Here is a 22,709-nt window from a genome sequence, read left to right as displayed (position 1 = left end):
TCGAAAGGTACCCCAGCTGGACTCTGCCACCAGGCTCTCCCATGAGCTCCAGTCATACTCCCTGAGGCCTTGCTCCAGGTCAAGGTGAAGCCCACACCCCAAGATTGAGCCCAGGCCAGTGGAGCCAGGTCAAGAGCTCTGGGAGAAACATCCCAACTCAAAAAGCCAGCCCAGGTTCCAAACGTGTGCGCATGAGTATGTGTGGGTGAAAGAGAGGGCCAGACTGAGGGAGAGAAGAATAAAGCCTGAGCGGGGGAGGGAGAGAGAGCCAGACACCAACACTTCCGTCTAATTGCATGACCTTTTCCCAGCTCAGAGTTCCTTCAGGGCCAAGTGCACAGCACTGCTTGGTATTAATCTGAAAAAGAAATAGGTCAAGGAAAGTTGGAAATTTTTATAGAAAACGCTTCAGGCTTGGAGCTGGCTGAAGTGTTTGCCAACCCGCAGATAATTCTTAGAGGAAACAGGCCTTGGTCAGAGGTCTCCGACTGGTCCAAACTGGCAGAGTTTGGACCTCGGGCCCAAACCCAGCTTCTGAGCTATGCCCAGCCTCACTGCTTCTGGGGAAGGGCCTTCTCTCCCCTCCATACGTCCCTGGAGCTGTCTCTGCAGCCCGATCCCTCTTACGCTGGGACCCAGCGCCTCTCACCTGTCATCAGGGCCCACCACTTCTCTGAGAGGCCTCTGTCCAGGGACCCATTGTGGGACACCTGTCCCCCTGTCCCCCATCATGTAGATACAGCATGCAGAAAGCCCAGATCTCTTTCACAATTGCCCCATGGGGTGTGGAGGGAACCTTGTCAGGGTCCCGATGGATGTTCGGGCCCAGCTGCTCCCACCCTGGCAGGCCGGCCGAAACGTGAAGCACAAATGCCACAGACGTGTAAAGTTGCCACTGGAGACATCATGTCTCTCCCAGAAACATCCCGGTCTGCTGTGCTGGGGACCTGCAAAGAGCAGACCCGCAGAGCCCACAGCCGATGTGACAACCAGGCACACCACTCTTGCTAATTAAACTCCAGACGCACCCAGAGCAGAGCACAGCTTTGCTCCTGAGACGTTGTGTTATCTGGAAGCCCGGCGTGGTTACCACGTGCCGACAGAAAGCTCTTTGGGGAACATTCACTACACAATCCAAGGGGAAGAAAGAAAGCGTATCAGTGAATTTTGTCTAGGAGAGGAGCTGAGCTCGTGGGCTGTGCCAGCCAGGTCCAGTATCGTCACAGACTGCATTTGGGCAGCAGGAAGGAGGGGGGCACACCAGGCAAGTCTCCACTGCAGGATGAGGCGGGCCCAAGCCCTTGCCTGGTTGCAGGCATCACCTCTGCCTTCATAGCCCCTCGGAAGAGCCCCCAGGCCACAGACCCCAGTCAGAAAGTCCCTCAGCTCAGCCAACAGCTCTAGAGTGGTCTCCTAAGTCTGACCCCAGACAGCATCAAGCCTCAGAGAATGTGCAGCCTCGGCTGTCCCAGCACTGGCCCCTCGCCCACCTCCCCAGCACGTGGCCACATCACCACACTGGCATCTCCAACAGCTGTGCAGGGGGCCGGCCACAAGCAGTGGGAGCACTGAGGCCTCTGCCAAGGATGCACTCCGCTCGGAAACACGCCCCCCGGCAGTGGTCGGGCCAACTGCCTTGGGTTTCACAATCGGTGCTTCTCTTTCGGTTTCCTCTCATCCCCAAGCTGTAGGCACAGCTCAGGGGTGGAATGAGGAAGAGGAACTGAGAAGGCCCTGGGCATCTAGCACTGAGGTGCCTAGACTTTCAGCTGCAATTCAGTGAGCTGGCAATGGCCGGCTGGGCAGGGCACTGGTCAAGTCCAGTGGGAGAGCCCCTGGGTCACCACCTGAAAGTGCCAGGCCAGGCCGCAGGCTCCTGAAGTACCTGGTAATGGCTCAGGAAGTACCTGGGTTGGGGACACAGAGAGAGGTCCCAGCACTTGGACTCTGGCCAGATCTGGGAATCAGGGTGCAAAGCCTGCCAAGGGCCTCTCTTCCACTTCTGCCAGGACCTCAGCCTTCAACACTCTGATATCACATAGGCTGAATCATGGCCCCCAGGATGTCACATCCTAATCCCCAGAACCTGTGAGTATAGCCTTATATGGCTAAAGAGACTGCAGATGCTTATTAACGATCTGTATTTCCCTCTGTTAATGCATTTCCTATTTGCCTCTTAATATCTGTGGCTCAGTTGTTTTTTCAGATAATTTGTAATTCTTTATATTGATCTCTGGGAGCTCTTTATATAGTTAAGATATTAAACTTTTGTTATATCTGTTATAAGTAAAACAGAGACTCTGCTCAAGAGAGTGATGCAGGTAAGGATCTTGAGATGTGATGCAGGTAAGGATCTTGAAATGAGAAAATTCTGGATTATCCCGGTGAGCCAAATGTAATCACAAGTGTCTTTATAAAAGGAAAACAGGGAACAAACTCAAAGGAAATCAGCAGCACTTCGTCTAGGGTTTCACTCCTGCCCTCGGCTGACACTTAAACCACTTCTCCAAGGGAAGTTAATTAAAAGAACAATCCACACAGAAATCCACCACCAAAGCTCGAGAACTATCAAAGTTAGAAGACTGAGGCGCTGCTGCTGATGGTGAACATCTGCCGGTCGCTGGGGCTCACGGGTAGGTGGCGGGTACGAAAGGGAAGCAGCCAAGGTCCGGCCGGAGGGTCGGACGCTGGCCACCCTCTGCAAGTCTACACACTACCGACGCTGATGAAGACGGGCTTGGAGGCAGCCAGGCAGGCGCAGAACACCCCTGGGAGAGACAAGTGGAGTGGACAGGGGAAAGCGGGGTGTCACGGAGGGCAGGTGGCAACGGGCGCGCAGCAGGCAGCGGACATACCCAGCACGAAGAGGGAGAGCTGTCCGTCCGAGCCGTGTGGATGAAAGGCTCTTGGTGCTGCAGCCAGGAGTTAGTGCTGTGCCTCTGAGGTGGGAGAGCCAACTTCAGGACACTAGTCCACAAGAGACCTCCCAGCACCACATAATATCAAACGGTGAAAATCTCCTAGAGATCTCCATCTCAACACCAGCACCCAGCTTCACTCAACGACCAGCAAGCTACAGTGCTGGACATCCTATGCCAAACAACTAGCAAGACAGGAACACAACCCCACCCATTAGCAGAGAGGCTGCCTAAAATCATAATAAGTTCACAGACACCTAAAAACACACCAACAGACGTGGACCTGCTCACCAGAAAGACAAGATCCAGCCTCATCCACCAGAACACAGGCACTAGTCCCCTCCACCAGGAAGACTACACAACCCACTGAACCAACTTTAGCCACTGGGGACACACACCAAAAACAACGGGAACTACGAACCTGCAGCCTGCAAAAAGGAGACCTCAAACACAGTAAGATAAGCAAAATGAGAAGACAGAAAAACACACAGCAGATGAAGGAGCAAGATAAAAACCCACCAGACCTAACAAATGAAGAGGAAATAGGCAGTCTACCTGAAAAAGAATTCAGAATAATGATAGTAAAGATGATCCAAAATCTTGGAAATAGAATAGAGAAAATGCAAGAAACATTTAACAGGGACCTAGAAGAACTAAAGATGAAACAAGCAATGATGAACAACACAATAAATGAAATTACAAATACTCTAGATGGGATCAATAGCAGAATAACTGAGGCAAAAGAACAGATCAGTGACTTGGAAGATAAAATAGTGGAAATAACTACTGCAGAGCAGAATAAAAAAAAAAGAATGAAAAGAACTGAGGACAGTCTCAGAGACCTCCGGGAAACATTAAATGCACCAACATTAAAATTATAGGGATTCCAGAAGAAGAAGAGAAAAAGAAAGGGACTGAGAAAATATTTGAAGAGATTATAGTCGAAAACTTCCCTAGTATGGGAAAGGAAATAGTTAATCAAGTCCAGGAAGCAGAGTCCCATACAGGATAAACCCAAGGAGAAACATGCCAAGACACATATTAATCAAACTGTCAAAAATTAAATACAAAGAAAACATATTAAAAGCAGGAAGGGAAAAACAACAAATAACATACAAGGGAATCCCCATAAGGTTAACAGCTGATCTTTCAGCAGAAACTCTGCAAGCCAGAAGGGACTGGCAGGACATATGTAAAGTGATGAAGGAGAAAAACCTACAACCAAGATTACTCTACCCAGCAAGGATCTCATTCAAATTTGATGGAGAAATTAAAACCTTTACAGACAAGGAAAAGCTGAGAGAGTTCAGCACCACCGAACCAGCTTTACAACAAATGCTAAAGGAACTTCTCTGGGCAAGAAACACAAGAGAAGGAAAAGACCTACAATAACAAACCCAAAACAATTAAGAAAATGGGAATAGGAACATACATATCGATAATTACCTTAAATGTAAATGGATTAAATGCTGCCATCAAAAGACACAGACTGGCTGAATGGGTACAAAAACAAGACCCATATATATGCTGTCTACAAGAGACCCACTTCAGACCTAGAGATACATACAGACTGAAAGTGAGGGAATGGAAAAAGATATTCCATGCAAATGGAAACCAAAAGAAAGCTGGAGTAGCAATTCTCATAACAGACAAAATAGATTTTAAAATAAAGACTATTAGAAGAGACAAAGAAGGACACTACATAATGATCAAGGGATTGATCCAAGAAGAAGATACAACAATTGTAAATATTTATGCACCTAACATAGGAGCACCTCAATACATAAGGCAAATACTAACAGCCATAAAAGGGGAAATCAACAGTAACACATTCATAGTAGGGGACTTTAACATCCCACTTTCACCAATGGACAGATCACCCAAAATGAAAATAAATACAGAAACACAAGCTTTAAATGATACATTAAACAAGATGACTTAATTGATATTTATAGGACACTCCATCCAAAAACAACAGAATACACATTTTTCTCAAGTGCTCATGGAACATTCTCCAGGATAGATCATACCTTGGGCCACAAATCAAGCCTTGGTAAATTTAAGAAAATTGAAATTGTATCAAGTATCTTTTCCAACCACAACACTATGAGACTAGATATCAATTACAGGAAAAGATCTGTAAAAAATACAAACACGTGGAGGCTAAACAATACACTACTTAATAACGAAGTGATCACTGAAGAAATCAAAAAGGAAATCAGAATATACCTAGAAACAAATGACAATGGAGACACGACGACCCAAAACCTATGGGATGCAGCAAAAGAAGTTCTGAGAGGGAAGTTTATAGCAATACAGTCCTACCTTAAGAAACAGGAAACATCTCGAATAAACAACCTAAACTTGCACCTAAAGTAATTAGAGAAAGAAGAACAAAAAACCCCCAAAGTTAGCAGAAGGAAAGAAATCATAAAGATCAGATCAGAAATAAATGAGAAAGAAATGAAGGAAACGATAGCAAAGATCAATAAAACTAAAAACTGGTCCTTTGAGAAGATAAACAAAATTGATAAACCATTAGCCAGACTCAACATGAGAGAAAGGGAGAAGACTCAAATCAATAGAATTAGAAATGAAAAAGGAGAAGTAACAACTGACACTGAAGAAATACAAAAGATCAGGAGAGATTACTACAAGCAACTCTATGCCAATAAAATGGACAACCTGGAAGAAATGGACAAATTCTTAGAAATGCACAACCTGCCAAGACTGAATCAGGAAGAAATAGGAAATATGAACAGACCAATCACAAGCACTGAAATTGAAACTGTGATTAAAAATCTTCCAACAAACAAAACTCAGGACCAGATGGCTTCACAGGCGAATTCTATCAAACATTTAGAGAAGAGCTAACACCTATCTTTCCAAACTCTTCCAAAATATAGCAGACGGAGGAACACTCTCAAACTCATTCTACGAGGCCACCATCACCCTGATACCAAAACCAGACAAGGATGTCACAAAGAAAGAAAACTACAGGCCAATATCACTGATGAACATAGATGCCAAAATCCTCAACAACATACTAGCAAACAGAGTCCAACAGCACATTAAAAGGATCAAACACCATGATCAAGTGGGGTTTATTCCAGGAATGCAAGGATTCTTCAATATACGCAAATCAATCAATGTGATACACCATATTAACAAATTGAAGGAGAAAAACCATATGGTCATCTCAATAGATGCAGAGAAAGCTTTTGACAAAATTCAACACCCATTTATGATAAAAACCCTCCAGAAAGTAGGCATAGAGGGAACTTTCCTCAACATAATAAAGGCCATATATGACAAACCCACAGCCAACATCGTCCTCAATGGTGAAAAACTGAAAGCATTTCCACTAAGATCAAGAACAAGACAAGGTTGCCCACTCACACCACTCTTATTCAACATAGTTTTGGAAGTTTTAGCCACAGCAATCAGAGAAGAAAAGGAAATAAAAAGAATCCAAATCAGAAAAGAAGAATTAAAGCTGTCACTGTTTGCAGATGACATGATATTATACATAGAGAATCCTAAAGATGCTACCAGAAAACTACTAGAGCTAATCAATGAATTTGGTAAAGTAGCAGGATACAAAAGTAATGCACAGAAATCTCTGGCATTCCTATACACTAATGATGAAAAATCTGAAAATGAAATCAAGAAAACACTCCCATTTACCACTGCAACAAAAGAATAAAATATCTAGGAATAAACCTACCTAAGGAGACAAAAGACCTGTATGCAGAAAATTATAAGACACTGATGAAAGAAATTAAAGATGATACAAATAGATGGAGAGATATACCATGTTCTTGGATTGGAAGAATCAAGATTGTGAAAATGACTCTACTACCCAAAGCAATCTACAGATTCAATGCAATCCCTATCAAACTACCACTGGCGTTTTTCACAGAACTAGAACAAAATATTTCACAATTTGTATGGAAACACAAAAGACTCCGAATAGCCAAAGCAATATTGAGAATGAAAAACAGAGCTGGAGGAATCAGGCTCCCTGACTTCAGACTATACTACAAAGCTACAGTAATCAAGACAGTATGGTCCTGGCACAAAAACAGAAATATAGATCAATGGAGCAGGATAGAAAGCCCAGAGATAAACCCATGCACATATGGTCACCTTATCTTTGATAAAGGAGGCAGGAATGTACAGTGGAGAAAGGACAGCCTCTTCAATAAGTGGTGCTGGGAAAACTGGACAGGTACATGTAAAAGTATGAGATTAGATCACCGCCTAACACCATACACAAAAATAAGCTCAAAATGGATTAAAGACCTAAATGTAAGGCCAGAAACTATCAATCTCTTAGAGGAAAACATAGGCAAAACACTCTATGACATAAATCACAGCAAGATCCTTTTTGACCCACCTCCTAGAGAAATGGAAATAAAAACCAAAATAAACAAATGGGACCTAATGAAACTGCAAAGCTTTTGCACAGCAAAGGAAACCATAAACAAGACCAAAAGACAACCCTCAGAATGGGAAAAAATATTTGCAAATGAAGCAAATGACAAAGGATCAATCTCCAAAATTTACAAGCAGCTCATGCAGCTCAATAACAAAAAAACAAACAACCCAATCCAAAAATGGGCAGAAGACCTAAATAGACATTTCTCCAAAGAAGATATACAGACTGCCAACAAGCACATGAAGGAATGCTCAACATCATTAATCATTAGAGAAATGCAAATGAAAACTACAATGAGATATCATCTCACACCAGTCAGAATGGCCATCATCAAAAAATCTAGAAACATTAACTGCTGGAGAGTGTGTGGAGAAAAGGGAACACTCTTGCACTGCTGGTGGGAATGTGAATTGGTACAGCCACTATGGAGAACAGTATGGAGGTTCCTTAAAAAACTACAAATAGAACTACCATATGACTCAGCAATCCCACTACTGGGCATATACCCTGAGAAAACCATAATTCAAAAAGAGTCATGTACCACAATGTTCATTGCAGCTCTATTTACAATAGCCCGGAGATGGAAGCAACCTAAGTGTCCATCATCGGATGAATGGATAAAGAAGATGTGGCACATATATACAATGGAATATTACTCAGCCATAAAAAGAAACGAAATTGAGCTATTTGTAATGAGGTGGATGGACCTAGAGTCTGTGATACAGAGTGAAGTAAGTCAGAAAGAGAAAGACAAATACCATATGCTAACACATATATATGGAATTTAAGAGAAAAAAATGTCATGAAGAATCTAGGGGTAAGACAGTAATAAAGACAGAGACCTACTGGAGAATGGACTGGAGGATATGGGGAGGGGGAAGGGTAAGCTGTGACAAAGTGAGAGAGTGGCATGGACATATATACACTACCAAACATAAAATAGATAGCTAGCAGGAAGCAGCTGCATAGCACAAGGAGATCAGCTCGGTGCTTTGTGACCGCCTGGAGGGGTGGGATAGGGAGGGTGGGAGGGAGGGAGATGCAAGATGGAAGAGATATGGGAATATATGTATATGTATAACTGATTTACTTTGTTATAAAGCAGAAACTAACACAGCATTGTAAAGCAATTATACTCCAATAAAGATGTAAAAAAATACAAATAAAAATTTAAAAAATAAAAAAAAGGGAAACGGAGAGAAACTTACTATAGATGAGAAGACACTGTGACCACTGAGCAGAGGTTAGAGTGATGCAGCCACATGCCAATGAATGCCGGCAGCCACCAGAAGCTGGGAGAGGCAAGGAACAGATTCCCCTCTTGAGCCTCTGGAGGGAACCAGCATTGCTGACACCTTGATTTTAGCCCCTTAAGATCCATTTTGGACTTCTAACCTCCAGAACTATAAGAGAATAAATCTGTGTTTTTTTAAGCCACTGAGTTTATGGTAACTTGTTACAGTGGCAACAGGACACTACAACATAAACCGCTATAGCACAGAAAGCCTCCCCAATCTGGCTTCCAGCAAGTTAGTGACCCCTCCACATCACCTGCCCCATTATCCACCCCTCACCCCCCACCAGGCCTCACCCTTGACTGGGCCCTCTCCCTTATGACTCATACCCACTGCATCACCAAGGTATGCCTGGCAACCTACTACCACCAAGTGGAGCCTTGCCCACTTCCCACCCATGGCCTGTCCTGACAGGGCTGCACTCTCCCTGCACCATCACTCTGGCCTCCCTGCCTCCAGCCTGGACCACAGCAGGCTGGCTGAAATACAGCACTATCTGTCAGGCCCCTTCCCTGCTGGGGCTGCCTGCAGGACACCACACAGCCTCTTTGAGCTCCCAGCATCAGCTCCAGCCCTCTGGCTCCTGCCCTGAGGGCCTACATGAGCTTCACTCCTGGTTCCTCAGCAGCCCAGAAAACTATGTGGCTCAAGGCAATGGGACGGGGCAGAGACACGAGCAGGTCAGGAGGGGAGGAAGGGCTACAGGCCGCCGGGTGGAGACTGCGCGGGCTGGCCACGCTTGGCCACGTGGAGAAGCCACGCAGCACTGGCACCCTGCCCTTCCCTCCTCACAGGCTTTCCTTGGCAGCAGCAGGGCAGAGCGCTCCCGAGGGCAGCATGTCTCCTCTGCCCGCCAGGGAGGACGCCGCAGCCTGACAGCAGCGGGCAAAGGCTTGGCACTGGCTGTTTCCGAGAAGGAGGCAGCCAAGGTCACAGACACTGAGCTGTCTGGCTTCTCTTCCTTCAGCCCAGGGCCAAGTGCAAGGCAGGGTGGGAGACACTGCACCCCAGCAGCAGCTCACGGGACGGGGTACCACCTGCCTAGCAGGAGCTCACAGCCCTTCCTTGGTCCCAAGCCTATGCCCAGGGACTTCAGTAGGCCTGTGGAGGAAGGTAAAGGACACGTCTACCTCTGCCTCTCATAAAGCACATGTTGCCAATGGGGGTCATGTTTTATTTGGCCCATGTGGTGCTTTTCAGAAATTTGAAGCAACAATTTAAAATCAGGAGGGTTCAAATAAAAGTTCTGATGTCTGGATTCTCTTGACAGTAAGAGGATTGGCTGCCCCAGGCCCACAGTCCCACCAGGTCTTGGTCAGGGGAGCTCAGGAGGGGCTGCCCCTGTGGACAAAGTCTGTCATCTGTGCTGTGCCCACAGTGAGGCCAGGGCCAAATGCCATGTGCCACTGCACTCACGCTGCCGTTTCCATTTTAGCAGAGACATTCTCTCTGTGTCCGTGTTTATATGAAAAGCAGGAAAATTAATGCCAGGCCAAGGGTGGGTGTAATTCTTTTTCTTACCCTCTGCCATTGTCCTCATTGGCATTGCCTGCCGGGCACTGCAGGTCTCTTGAGTTTGCAGCCCTTGTCTTGGGATGGCAGAACTTCTTGCAAATGTGCCTGACAGAGAGACCACATGCCCAGTATGTGACCCAGGGGTCTTTCCCACACAGTGGGGACTTTCCCAGAGTCCCAAGTTCAGTCCTCCTTGGTGTGACCAGCAAGGCCACATCTCCGCGCACTAGGTCTTAGGGTCAGACCAACCATAGCACACCAGGCCTCACAGTCTGGCTGAGATGGCACTAGGGTCCAGCAGAGGCAGAAGAGGGGCAAGGGGTCTGCCTGGGCTGTGCCTGAGCACTGTACCCTGAGAAGGAGTGAAGGGTACTTACAGTGTTTCTCCTCCATGGGTGTGTACCCCATTCATTGCATAGCCAGCCTTGAAAGGGAGGCTAATTTGCTTCCTGTATAAGCTGAATGGTGGCCCCCAAACATACCAGATTCTAATCACTAGGACCTGTGAATGTTATCCTACATGGCAAAAAAGGACTTTGTAGATGTGATTAGATTATGGATCTTGAGAGGTGGAGATCATTCTGATTATCAGGGTGAATCCCAATGCCATTACCCGCATCCTTTATAAGAGGGAGGCAGAGGGAGATTGACATCACACAGAAGAGGAGGAGGTGATGTGACCACAAAGGCAGAGATTGGAGTGGTGCAGCCACAAGCCAAGGAATGCCAGCAGCCACCAGAAGCTGGGAGAGGCAACGAACAGATTCGCCTTAGAGCCTCCAGAGGGAACCAGCCCGGCTGACACCTTGATTTCAGCCCAGTGACACTGACTGACTTCAGACTTCTGCCCTCCCAAACTATGAGAGAATGAAGTGCTGTTGTTTTAAGCCACCCAGTTGGTGGTAATGTGTCATAGCAGCCTGGGACTCAGAGGGGCATGACATGCCAGGATCACCCAGTGCAAGCTGTGAACAGGGCTGAGCTCCTTATCCTGTACCCACTGGCCCTGGCTCCCCCTCAACAACCCCAGACAGTGTTAACAGATGGCAGCCAGGGTGGTGCTCAGGCAGTGGCCTAGAACTGGGAGTGAGGCTCTCTCCATGCTTGTATACAAATGCAAACACATGCATGCACACAAGTGCAAACGCTAGAGAGACCAATGTTACACAGCACACCTCCCAACATACGGCCCTGGGCACAGGGCTGGCTCTGGGGAAGGCTGAGAAAGGGACTCAGGGTGCTGGGGAAAGGTCCAGTCCAGCAGAGGCCTGGAGATGCCTGAACCTCCTCTCCCCAAAAGGCCACACTGGCACCCTGGCCTTGGAGCCCTGCCCTTCTGGCCCAGCCAGGCTCCCAGGCCCAGCAGAGCGAAGCAGAGACACTTCTGCAACACCTGTGAGTCCAGTGAGGGAAAAAAAGTCATCCTGGTCTCCTTCAGTCCCTTGCCCACCCTGGTACCCTCCTCCAGGGCCTGAGGGTGACATTGCTGTGGGCTATGCTACCCAGTGCAACCTCTAACCGTGGCCTGAGACCTGGAAGACACGCTAAAAGCATCATTTTCCATCCTTTCCCTGGGCAGTCTGCAACCCAGTAGCTGAACTAAGATGATGGAGACCGTTAGTGACAATGATGCTCTGAGGGTCCGGAAGCCCCTGAGACCACCCCAGGAAGCCTGTTGGCTGCTCAGGGAAAACAGGGCAATGGCAGCGTGTCTCAATGCTCTGGAAGAGCTGTGTACAACACACGCTCCCACAAACACCCCATCCCACAGGCCCCCTCACCCATACCCTCACCACCCTCCGCAGGCACCCCCACCCCAACTCGCACACCCACACCCAGCCAGATGCTAATCTCCCAGACCAGGAGGCCCAGAACAGGTGTTTCCCCTTCCCCTTCCTCCGAGGACCCATTATATCCATTGTCCATTGATAAATGGCCAGGGTATTTCAAACCTGCTTCCAGAAGTTGCCCTGCGGGGGCAGGAGGAAACTTCCAGTCAGTACCTCCTGCCTTCTTTGGCCAGAGCCACATTGACATATCAGGGTTCCCATCAGAATTCACCAGAAGAAAGGGTCTCCTAGCCTTATACACACACACTCACACACACATCCTGAGAGCCTTTGCATGGAGGTCCTGGTGTTCTGTGCCCAGTAGGCCATGTCCTCTTGCAGGAAAGAGCACGGAGCAAACATGCTTAGCCAAGGACACTCCTTTTACATATCTCCCAGCTGCCACCGCGGGCCCTGACAAGGCCTGGGCTGACGGAGAGCAAGACTGTTGGGGGTCACCGCAGGCCCTCAGACCAGCTCCAGCATAAAATATGTCTGGACCGCCTCCAGTCAGTGAGTGGGCCTCAGCCCTGGGCCCAGTGGAAACAATCAAACAATCAAGCCCAGTGGAAACAATCATGCAGGGAGAAATGTGCTTTCTGTGGAAAAGTCACCCACACAGGGTCACGCTGACACTGGGAAGGGAGGTCAAGGAAAGGGGGTCTGGCGCCAGACTCTGGGCCTGTGGCCGAGACCTACTGCCCTCGGCCCACAGCCTTCAGCCTACACACCCACAGCCCCGGGCTGAGGTCTAGAGCTCATCCCACCCCATTTCAGTGCAGCCTCAGCCCCAGACCCATGCAATTGGCCTTCCCTCTTCTAAGGTCAATGGTTTCTGGGCTTATTCTGAGTTTGAAATTCCTTTCCTGTGTTCTGAGTTCCAAGCTCTCACGAGAGATAGCCAGATGAGGTTGGGGGAAGGATTCAAGAGAAGATGCCAAAGGCCAACAGAAGCCCAGGAAATAAGGCAAGGCCCGTCAGGCCATGAAGGAGGGCTGCCATGTTCAGGAGATAGGTACCACATTGAATTTGGGATTGGCACCCTGGCCCAGGGCACCTGGCAGCCTCACTGTGCAGGCTCCACCACACCCAGCCTAAGTGGGCCCCCAGGGAACCCCCTGAATCTTCCGGTAGAGATCAAGCCCAAAGTGGCCAGGTCCTCAGCTCTGTGAGACACAGGCATTCCTAATCCCACAGGACAGATGAGAAGGCAGAGGCCGGAGGCCCAAACTTGCCCAAGGGCAGACAGCCAGCGAGGAGCAACACCAGGGCCCTGATCCCTGGTCTGGGGCACTTCCCTTGCCCCATTTCCACTCCTGCCCTCACCCAATGGGATTACTCTCCATTCCTCCCCATGCAGAGAAAGAAGCCCAAGGGTGGGAAAGAGGTAGGAGGGGCTGAAGCTGGGGAAGGCCAGATGGGCAGCGCCTGGGGTGCCCCCTCCACTGTTGGCAGGAGACCTACGATTCATCATCTGGGAAGAAGGGGCAGCTGGAAGTATTGATCGGCTCTGGAGAGCACTGGGATTCCTGATGGGACAATTCCTTTGCAAAAGTATCTGATACCCTTCCTTGAAATTAGAATGGTGCCTTGCCAGGCCGCACCCAATTGATCTGCCACCTGGGAACTCAGAGAGACGTAAATTAAATGAGCCAAGGCTACTTGGGGCAATGGGGGTGTCTCGGCTAATCACAGCATAGCTGGGCTGGCCCAGTAGGGCCTCCAGGGCTCACGGTAAACATGCAGATGAGCCTGACTCAAGACCCAGGCCTCAATGCCCTGTCTGCTGCCACCTGCCCTGGTGATGGGCCAGCACAGCCAGGAATCTAGAACCCAAAACTGAAGGCTAAGCCCACCCTGCAAGAGCCAAGCACAGAGCCTGGGCACTGCCAGGACCACAGCCAGACCCCAACCTGGCCTCACTGAAGCCCGGGACCTGAGATCCTGAGAATGCTGGGGAGGTTTGGGCTGAGGGTAGGTGTGTCCTCCTGGAGGGCTCTGAGAGGCTGCACCGCCTGCCCAGTAGCTCCTTCCATGCTCCTGGGCCCAGAGCGCACTTTGATTCTAAGCTGAAAAAGATAAAACCATATGAGTCTGTGCATAGGTTGCTGAGGCTGCTGGGAGCACTTCTGGGGTCTTTGTGGAGCACTTCCCTCCTCTCCTGGCATCTGAGCTGTCTCCCAGAGGGAGCAGGGTCCAATCGGGGCCAAAGAAGCACTCAGGGCCTTTCTCTGTGAGCAGCCAGGGAGGTGTGATCACCACTGCAGGGAAAGCACAGCACAGAGGCAGGGGAAAGAGGCTAGGGATGGGGGCAAGGGGGCAGCAGACATCTTCTTCAGAGGCATAGGCTCAGAGACACAGGCGTGAGACTCAGGCCAGGGTACAGGCCTGGTCTGGGTCTTGCCTCTTCCCTGACACTTGCCAGCCCTAGACAGCCAAAGGTAGGACCCTCAGGCAGCCTTTACCGCCTGCTGTGGAGGCCTCAGACCTACAAGCTTATGGTCCACATACACCCAAAGCAGAGGTCCCTGACCCAGCATCCCAGCATGCCCACTGTGCTATGTGGTCAGCAAGGGCGGGTCTCAGCCTTGGCCTGGGACCAGAGCTATAGAAAGGGCACCTGGGTTCCCCAGGGGGGACATTCAGGATCCACCATGCAACCCTCCCACCTGCAGCAGCCTTACCTGTGTCCAGGGCCTGTGGCCCCCCCCAGAGGAGGGGGTCTGGAGGTGGGCGGCCGGCGATACACCACATGCACACGGCCCTGCTCAGTCTCATTTGCCGCCAGACCCTTCTCCAGGGGCTCGATAAAGAACTCCTCCTCCTCCATACGGATCAGGCCAGCCTGCAGGGCAAAGATGAGACAGTTCAAATTCCCAGCGCACAGCAGACCAAGGAAGAGAAGCAGTGAGGAGGGCTGCAGAGAGCAGAACCTCCAACCTGGTTGAGCAGGGCCCAGTGAACACTGCCCAGCACCCCAGCTAGGTGCAAGGCTTGAACCCCAGGCTGAAGGGCACAAATAGGTGGGCCTAGAGGCCCCATCATTCCAGAAGCTCCACTTCCAGCCACCAAGGCCAGAGCCATTTGGGGGTGATGAACCCTGTCTGAGGAAGGGGTTCTTGCCTGGGTTATCTCCCACCTTCACCCCCAGGAGCCCAAAGTCCAAGACAAAGGCCAAAACTGTCAGGACTGAATCTGCCACAGATATGTTCAGTTGGACCCAAAGAGTGTTTTCAAAGTTCTGAACCCAACACTCAAAATGATGAGATTTCATGTTTCAAAAATGGGATTCCATCTTTCCTTGGAAAATGCAGGCTCTGGCCACAGTGCATGGCACACAGCAGTGGACACTACGGATGGAGCACGTGCCACTGCAGCTGGCCACAGTCCCCGCTGTCTATCCTTGTATCCGCAACAGTCACCAGCCCAGACTCTACAGCAACCGAAGCCTCCCCCAAAACTGGCTATGGCTCTTCCATGCTGCAAAGCCCTCGATGAACCCTTGTCCCCATCAGGATTCAGGCTACTCTGTACTCCGGCATCCAAGGCTCTCAGCCTGCCACTGTCCTCTTTGCCCCCAGCTCACACCTCACACCAGTCGTTGAAACAGTCCTGTCCGTCCAATACAGTGCACACTGCCTGGCCTTCAGTCTCCTGAACCCACAAAGCCCTCAGCTTGGGAGGCCCTGCTCCTGCCCCCAGCCTTGGCCATCCGGTAAACTCTAATTCTCCCTTCAGTGCTTGGCTCAGACCCCCAAATGCCATGCCCCTACTGCAGGTACATGGCCCTGCCCTCCCCTTGAGGCCATCCTGCCATCACTGCCCCATCCAGCTCCCACACTTTTGATTTTTTGGTCCATTATCCATAAACCAATAGTCTTACACTAGGAGTCCCCACTGTGTCAACCTGCAGATGTATTTCCTTTAGATCACACACTTATGACCCACTCGGGGTTTAGGGGTTTTTTAAAACCACTTTTTTGAGGCATGACTGACATGTAAAAAGATGTACATAGTTAATATATACAACTCAGTGAGTTTGGGAATGGTATACATTCATGAAACCATCACCACCATGAAGGCCATAAACATATCCATCACCTGTCACAGTATCCTCCCACCCTTTTTATTGTTATCATTTTTTTGTGGTAAGAACACTACATGTAATATCAACCATCTTAGCAAAATTTAAGTATATGATATTTTTTGATAGAATATTGTTATAGGCACTGTGCTATATAAAAGATCTCCAGAACTTACTTATCTTGCATAACTGAAATTCTGTGCTGTCTGACAATCACCTCCCATTTCCTCCTCCCTCCAGCCCCTGGCAATCACCATCTGACACTCTACTTCTATGAGTTTGACCATTCTAGATTCTACACTAAGTGAGATCTTGCAGTATTTGTCTTTCTGTGTCTAGTTTATTTCACTTAGTATAATATCCTCCAGTTTCAGCCATTTTGTTGCAAATGGCAGGATCTCCTTCTTTATAAAGGCTGAATAATATTCCATTGTACGTATGTACCACATTTCTTTATCAATTTGTCATCCACAGATAGACATTTGGATTGTTTCCATGTCCATTGTGAATAATGCTGTAATAAACATGGGAGTACAGATATCTCTTCAGTATCCTGTTTTCATTTTCTTTGGGCACATTGCCAGAAGTGGGATTGTTAGTCACATGGTAGTTCTATTTTTAATTTTTTGAGGAACTTCCATATTGGTTTCCATAGTGACTAAACCAATTTTCATTCCCATCAACAGTGCACAAGGGTTTCCTTTCTCCACATCCTCACCAACACTTGTTATCTCTTGTCTTTTTGATAACTATTCTAACAGATGTGGCATGATATCTCATTGTGGTTTTAACTTGTGTTTCTCTGATGATTAGTAATATTGAGCACCTTTTTACATACTTATTGCCCATTTGTATGTCTTCTTTGGAAAAATGTTTGTTTGGGTCTTTTGCCCACTTTAAATTGATATATATATGGCTTTTGAGTTGTATGAGTTCCTTCTATATTTTGGATATTAATCCCTTATCCAATAAGAGGTTTGCAAATATTTTCTCTCATTCTCTAGGTTGCCTTTTCATCTTGTTGATAGTTCCTTTGCTATGCAGAAGTTTTATAGTGTGATGTAGTCCTACTTGTTGATTTTTGCTTTTATTGCTTATGCTTTGGTGTAATAGCCAAAAAATCATTGGCAAGACTAATGCCAAGGAGCTTTTCCCCTATGTATTCTTCTAAGAGTTTTATGGTCTCAGGTCTTAGGTTTAAGTCTTTAATCCATTACCAGATTAATCCATTTAATTTTTGTGAGTGATGTAGGACAGGGGTCCAATTTCATTCTTTTGCATGTGAATATTCAGTTTTCCCAGCACCATTTATTGAAAAGACCATCTTTTCACATTAATTATTCTTGGCTCCCTTGTCAAATATAAGTTGACTGTATATGCATAGGATTATTTCTGGGGTCTTGATTCTGTTCCCTTGGTCTATGTGTCTGTTTTTATGTCAGGACCATACTGTTTTGATTACTATAGGTTTGTAATATAGTTTGAAATCAGGAAGTGTGATGCCTCCAACTTTGTTCTGTCTCAAGATTGCTTTGGCTATTTGAGGTCTTTTGTCGTTCCATAAAAATTTTAGGATTTTTTTTTTCTATTGGAATTTGTAATTTTGATGGGGACTGCATTGAATATATAAATGGTTTGGGGCACTATGGATATTTTAACAATATTAACTCTTCTGATCCATGAACACAGTATATCTTTCCATTTATTTGTGTCTTCTTCAATATCTTTAATCAGTATCCTATAGTGTTCGGTGCACAGATCTTTCACTTCTTTGGGTAAATTTATCCCTAAGTATTTTACTATATTAGATGCTATTGTAAATGGAAATGTTTCCTTTATTTCTTTTCCAGATACTTCACTATTAGTGTATAGAAATGCAACTGACTTTTATATGTTGATTCTGTATCCTAAAACTTTACTGAATTTGTTAATTAGTTCTAACAGTTTTTTTGGTGGAGTCTTTAGAATTTTCTACATAAAAGATCATGTCATAAGGAAACAGGGATAAGTTTACTACTTCTTTTCCTATTTGGATGTCTTTTATTTCTTTTCCTTGCTCTGGCAAGAAAGCAAGTTCCAGTACTATTTTGAATAGGAGAGGTGAGAATGGGCACCCTTGTCTTATTCATGATCTTAGAGAGAAAGCTTTCAACTATTCACCACTGAGTATGATATTAGCTATGGGCTGTCACATATGGTCTTTATTATGTTGAGGTATGTTCCTTCTATACTTAATTTGTTTAGAGTTTTTATCATGAAAGATGTTGAATTTCATCAAGTGCTTTTTCTGCACCTATTGAAACGTTCATATAAATTTTATTTTTCATTCTATTAAGGTGGTATATCACATCTATTGATTTGCATATGTTGAACCAAACTTGCATCCCAGGGATGAATCCCACTTAATCATGGTGTATAATCTTTTAAATGTACTGTTGAATTCGGTTTGCTAATATTTTGTCAAGAATTTTTTCATCTATATTCATCGGGGATATTCGCCTGTAGTTTTCTTTTCTTATAGTGTCCTTATCTGGCTTTGGTATTAGGATAATGCTGTTCTCATAAAAGTGAGTTTAGGAGTGTTCCCTCCTCTTTAAATTTTTGGAAGAGTTTGAGGAGGGTTGACATTAATTCTTCAGTAAATGTTTGGTAGAATTTACCCATGGCATCATGTAGTCTTGGGCTTTTCTTTGTTTGGAGACTTTTGATTACTGATTCAATCTCCTTACTCATTATTGGTCTGTTCAGATTATCTATTTCTTCATGATTCAGTCTTGGTAGGTTGTATGATTCTAGTAATTTATCCATTTCTTCTAGGCTGGTCAACTTGTTGGTGTATACGTATTCATAGTAGTCTCTTATGATCCTTTATATTTCTGTAATATCAGTTGTAATGTCTCCTCTTTCATTTATTATGAGTCTTCTCTTTTTCTTGGTAAGTCTAGCTAAATGTTTGTCAATTTTATTTTTTCAAAAAAACCAAATCTTAGTTTTGTTTATATTTTTCACTGTTTTTCTATTTTCTATTTCACTTATTGCTACTTTGATCTTTGTTACTTTCTTCCTTCTGCTAACTTTGGGCTTAGTTTGTTCATCTTTTCCTAGCTCCTTGAGATATAAAGTTAGGTTGTTTATTTGAGATCTTTCTTTTTTATTGTAGGCATTTATTGCTATAAACTTTCCTCTCAGAACTGCTTTTGCTGTGTCACATAAGTTTTGGTATGCTGTGTTTCCATTTTTGTTTGTTTCAAGATATTTTCTTTATTCCCTTTTGATTTCTTCTTTGACCCAGTGGTTGTTCAGGAGTGTATTAATTTCTATGTATTGTGAATTTTCCAGTTTTCCTCCTGTTACTGATTTCTAGTTTCATACCATTGTAGTCAGAATAGTTACTTGGTATGATTTCAGTCTTTTAAATTTGCTAAGACTCGTTTTTTGACCTAATAATATATGACCTATCCTGGAAATTGTTGCATGCAGGCTTGAGAAAAATGTGTATCCTGCTACTGTTGGGTGGAATGTTCTGTTAAATATCTGTTAGGTCCACGTGGCCTACAGTATAGCTCAAGTCCGATGTTTTCTTATTGATTTTCTGTCTGGATGATCTATCCATTGCTGAAAGTGGGGCACTGAAGTCTCCTACTGTTATTGTATTGTTGTCTGTTTCTCCTTTCAGATCTATTACTATTTGATTAATATATTTAGGTGCTTTGATGTTGGGTGCATATGTATTTACAATTGTTATATTCTCATGATGAATTACCACTTTATCATTATATAATGACCTACTTTGTTTCTCGTTACAGTTTTTTGACTTAGTCTGTTTTGTCTTATGTAAGTATAGCTTACCCCTGCTCTCTTTTGGTTTCCCTTTGCATGGAATATGTTTTTCCAGCCCTTCACTTTGAGCTTATGTGTGTCCTTAAAGCTGAAGTGAATCTCTTGTTGGCAGCATATAGTTGGGTCTTGGTTTTTTGTTTTGTTTTGTTTGTTTGTTTGTTTTAATCTATTCAGCCACTCTATATCTTTTGATTGGAGAATTTAACCCACTTACATTTAAAGTAATTATTGATAAGTAAGGACTTACCAAAGCCATCTTGTTAATTATTTTTGGACTTTTTAAAATTCCTTTCTTCCTCTCTTGCTGTCTTCCTTTGTGAATTGATGACTTTCTGTAGTGGTGTACTTTGATTCCCTTCTCTGTATCTTGTGTGTATTTTTATCTTGTGTGTATAAAGGTTTTTGGTTACTCTGAGGCTTACTTGAAACATCTTAGAGATATAAGTTTATTTTAAGTTAATAACAATTTAATTTCAACTGCATGCAAAAACCCTGAACTTTTATTCCTCACCTCCACATTTTATGTTTTTGACATTACAATTTACATATTTTTATATTGTGTATCCATTAACAAATCATCGTAGCTATAGCTATTTGTAATACTTTGGTTCTTTAACCTGTATACTAGAGTTAAGTAGTTAAGACACCACCATATTACAGAATTAGAGTATTCTGAAGTTGACTATATACCTACCTTTACCAGTGTGTTATATATATTCACGTGTTTTCATATTACTAATTAGTGTCATTTTGCTTCAGCTTAAAGAACTCCTTTCAGCATATCTCATAAGGTAGATCTAGTAGTAATGAGCTCTCTTTTTGTTTGTGTGGGAAAGTCTTTATCTTGCCTTCATTTCTGAAAGACACTTTGCCAAGTAAAGCATTCTTTGTTGGTAGTTTTTCCTTTCAGGACTTTGAATATATCATTCTACTCTCTCCTGGCCTGCAAGGTTTCTGCTGAGAAATCCACTCATGGCCTTATTGGGATTCTCTTATATGACAGAAATTTTTTCTCTTGCTGCTTTTAAAATGATCTCTTTGTCTTTGCTTTTAGATAGTTTATTATAATGTGTCTTGGAGAAGATCATTTTGGGGTGACCTAGTAGCTTCATGAACTTAGATGTCTAAATCTCTCTCCAAGGTTTGGGAAGTTCTCAGCTACTGTTTCTTTAAATAAACCCTCTGCCACTTTCTCCCCCTATTTTCCTTCTTGGGCTTCAATAATGCATAGATTGTTTCTCTTAATGAGCCCCATAGGTTTCCTCATTCCTTTTAATTCTTTTTTCTTCCTGCTCCACTGATTAGATAATTTCAAATGATCTGTCTTCTAGTTCACTGATTTTCTCTTCTGCTTGGTCCAGCTGGTGTTGATTCTCTCTATTGAATTTTTCAGCCATTGAATTCTTCAGCTCCAAAATTTTGTCTGGTTCTTTTTATGTTTTATATTTCTTTGTTGAAATTTTCATTTTGTTCTTGTATTGTTTTCCTGATTTCATTAAATTGTTTATCTGTGTTATCCTGTAGCTTTCTGAGCATCTTTAGAACAATAATTTTGATTTTTTTGTCAGGCAATTCATGTATCTCATTTCTTGTGGGTCAGTTGCTGGAAATTTACTGTGTTCCTTTGATGATGTGATGTTTCCCCAATTCTTCAAAATCTCTGTGCCTTGCATAGCTTTCTGCACATTTCCAGATTTTATGGACTGACTTCAGTAAGAAAGACCTTCACCTGCAGTGGGGTGGGGGGCACACTGGATCTAGTGATGCAGATCACCAAGTGTGGGGAGTATGGTGGCTTTGGGTCCAGAGGAGAGGTGATGTCTCATTGGCTCAGGCTGCTAGATCCATGACATCAACAGTTGTGTGGTCCTTGGTGACAACTGCTGCAGGGAGTCCACAATGGCTGCAAGGACTCTCGAGGTTTTCAGTGGGGCCTCCAGGTCCAGCAGCTAGGGACCAAGTTATGCAGTGGTGGTGGCCAGAACCAGTGGTATGCACATACACAGCTTCAGGGGCCAGCTGCAGGTGCCTGGGTAGTAGCAGTGTCCAGTTGCAGACACACTCATGACAAGGGTCAGGGCCAGCAGGAAGGACAAGTGTCAACTGTGGGCACACTAGCAGCTACCTGAGCCCTGGCTGTTGATGTGCACTCTTAGGGCTGCAGGGTCTCACCATGGGGGCACACATGGCAGTGGAGGCTGGTGATGGGAATCAGGTTGATGGCATACATGTGCACAGCTGGAGGCTAGTCCTGAGTGTATGCACAGTGGTAGGGGTCAACCATAGTGGTCTAGTCTGGCGTTTTACACTTATGCAGCTGCAGAGGCCTGGGCCAGTTGCCCGTGCAGATCCTTGTTGAGGACGGGGTGGGGATGGAGGAAGCAAGAGGGCTCAGGTGCCTGGTGTCTATGAATGCAAAAACCTGTAGAGCAAAACCTCAGCTCTAAAATCTGCAGGAGGTTTGCAGCAGCTGTGCTGGCCATTGGTTTCTTCAGTAGTGAAAGCTTCCGGGGTCCTCTGCAGAGCAGGCCACAAAGAACCATGGTCGCTCCCACTACATGGCTGGTGGGAGCCCCTGTCCTTCTTCCTTGTTCCTAGCTGTTTCTATTCATCTCACCTTTGCTGGTCTCTGGGTGGGGTGAAACCAAAGTGGGTCCTTTGTGCGGTGCCCAAAGAGGCTAGGGAAACTGGTCACTCACCCCACTCTCCCTTTCCCAGTGAGGGAAACTCTTTCTTGCTGGGGATGACAGGATGATGCAGGCAGAATGAAGCTGTCTTCCCTCTCTT

At 45.6% G+C, this 22,709-nt stretch overlaps 1 protein-coding gene across 1 annotated transcript in view; it reads right to left on the bottom strand.

The window, feature by feature from the left end:
- Positions 1-22,709, bottom strand: part of ADAMTS2 (ADAM metallopeptidase with thrombospondin type 1 motif 2) — a 247,759-nt gene that overhangs the window by 149,718 nt on the left and 75,332 nt on the right. The window contains 2 exon segments of the mRNA XM_027096495.1: positions 14,683-14,707; positions 14,709-14,843. Coding sequence (XP_026952296.1) covers positions 14,683-14,707; positions 14,709-14,843 — 160 coding nt within the window.

The sequence above is a fragment of the Aethalodelphis obliquidens genome, unplaced genomic scaffold (assembly GCF_003676395.1).
Source record: "Aethalodelphis obliquidens isolate GAN/ISIS:26980383/991018 unplaced genomic scaffold, ASM367639v1 scaffold102, whole genome shotgun sequence".
NCBI classification, from domain to species: domain Eukaryota; kingdom Metazoa; phylum Chordata; class Mammalia; order Artiodactyla; family Delphinidae; genus Aethalodelphis; species Aethalodelphis obliquidens.
The sequence above is the reverse complement of the archived record's forward strand: the minus strand, read 5'-3'. Positions and strand labels throughout refer to the sequence as shown.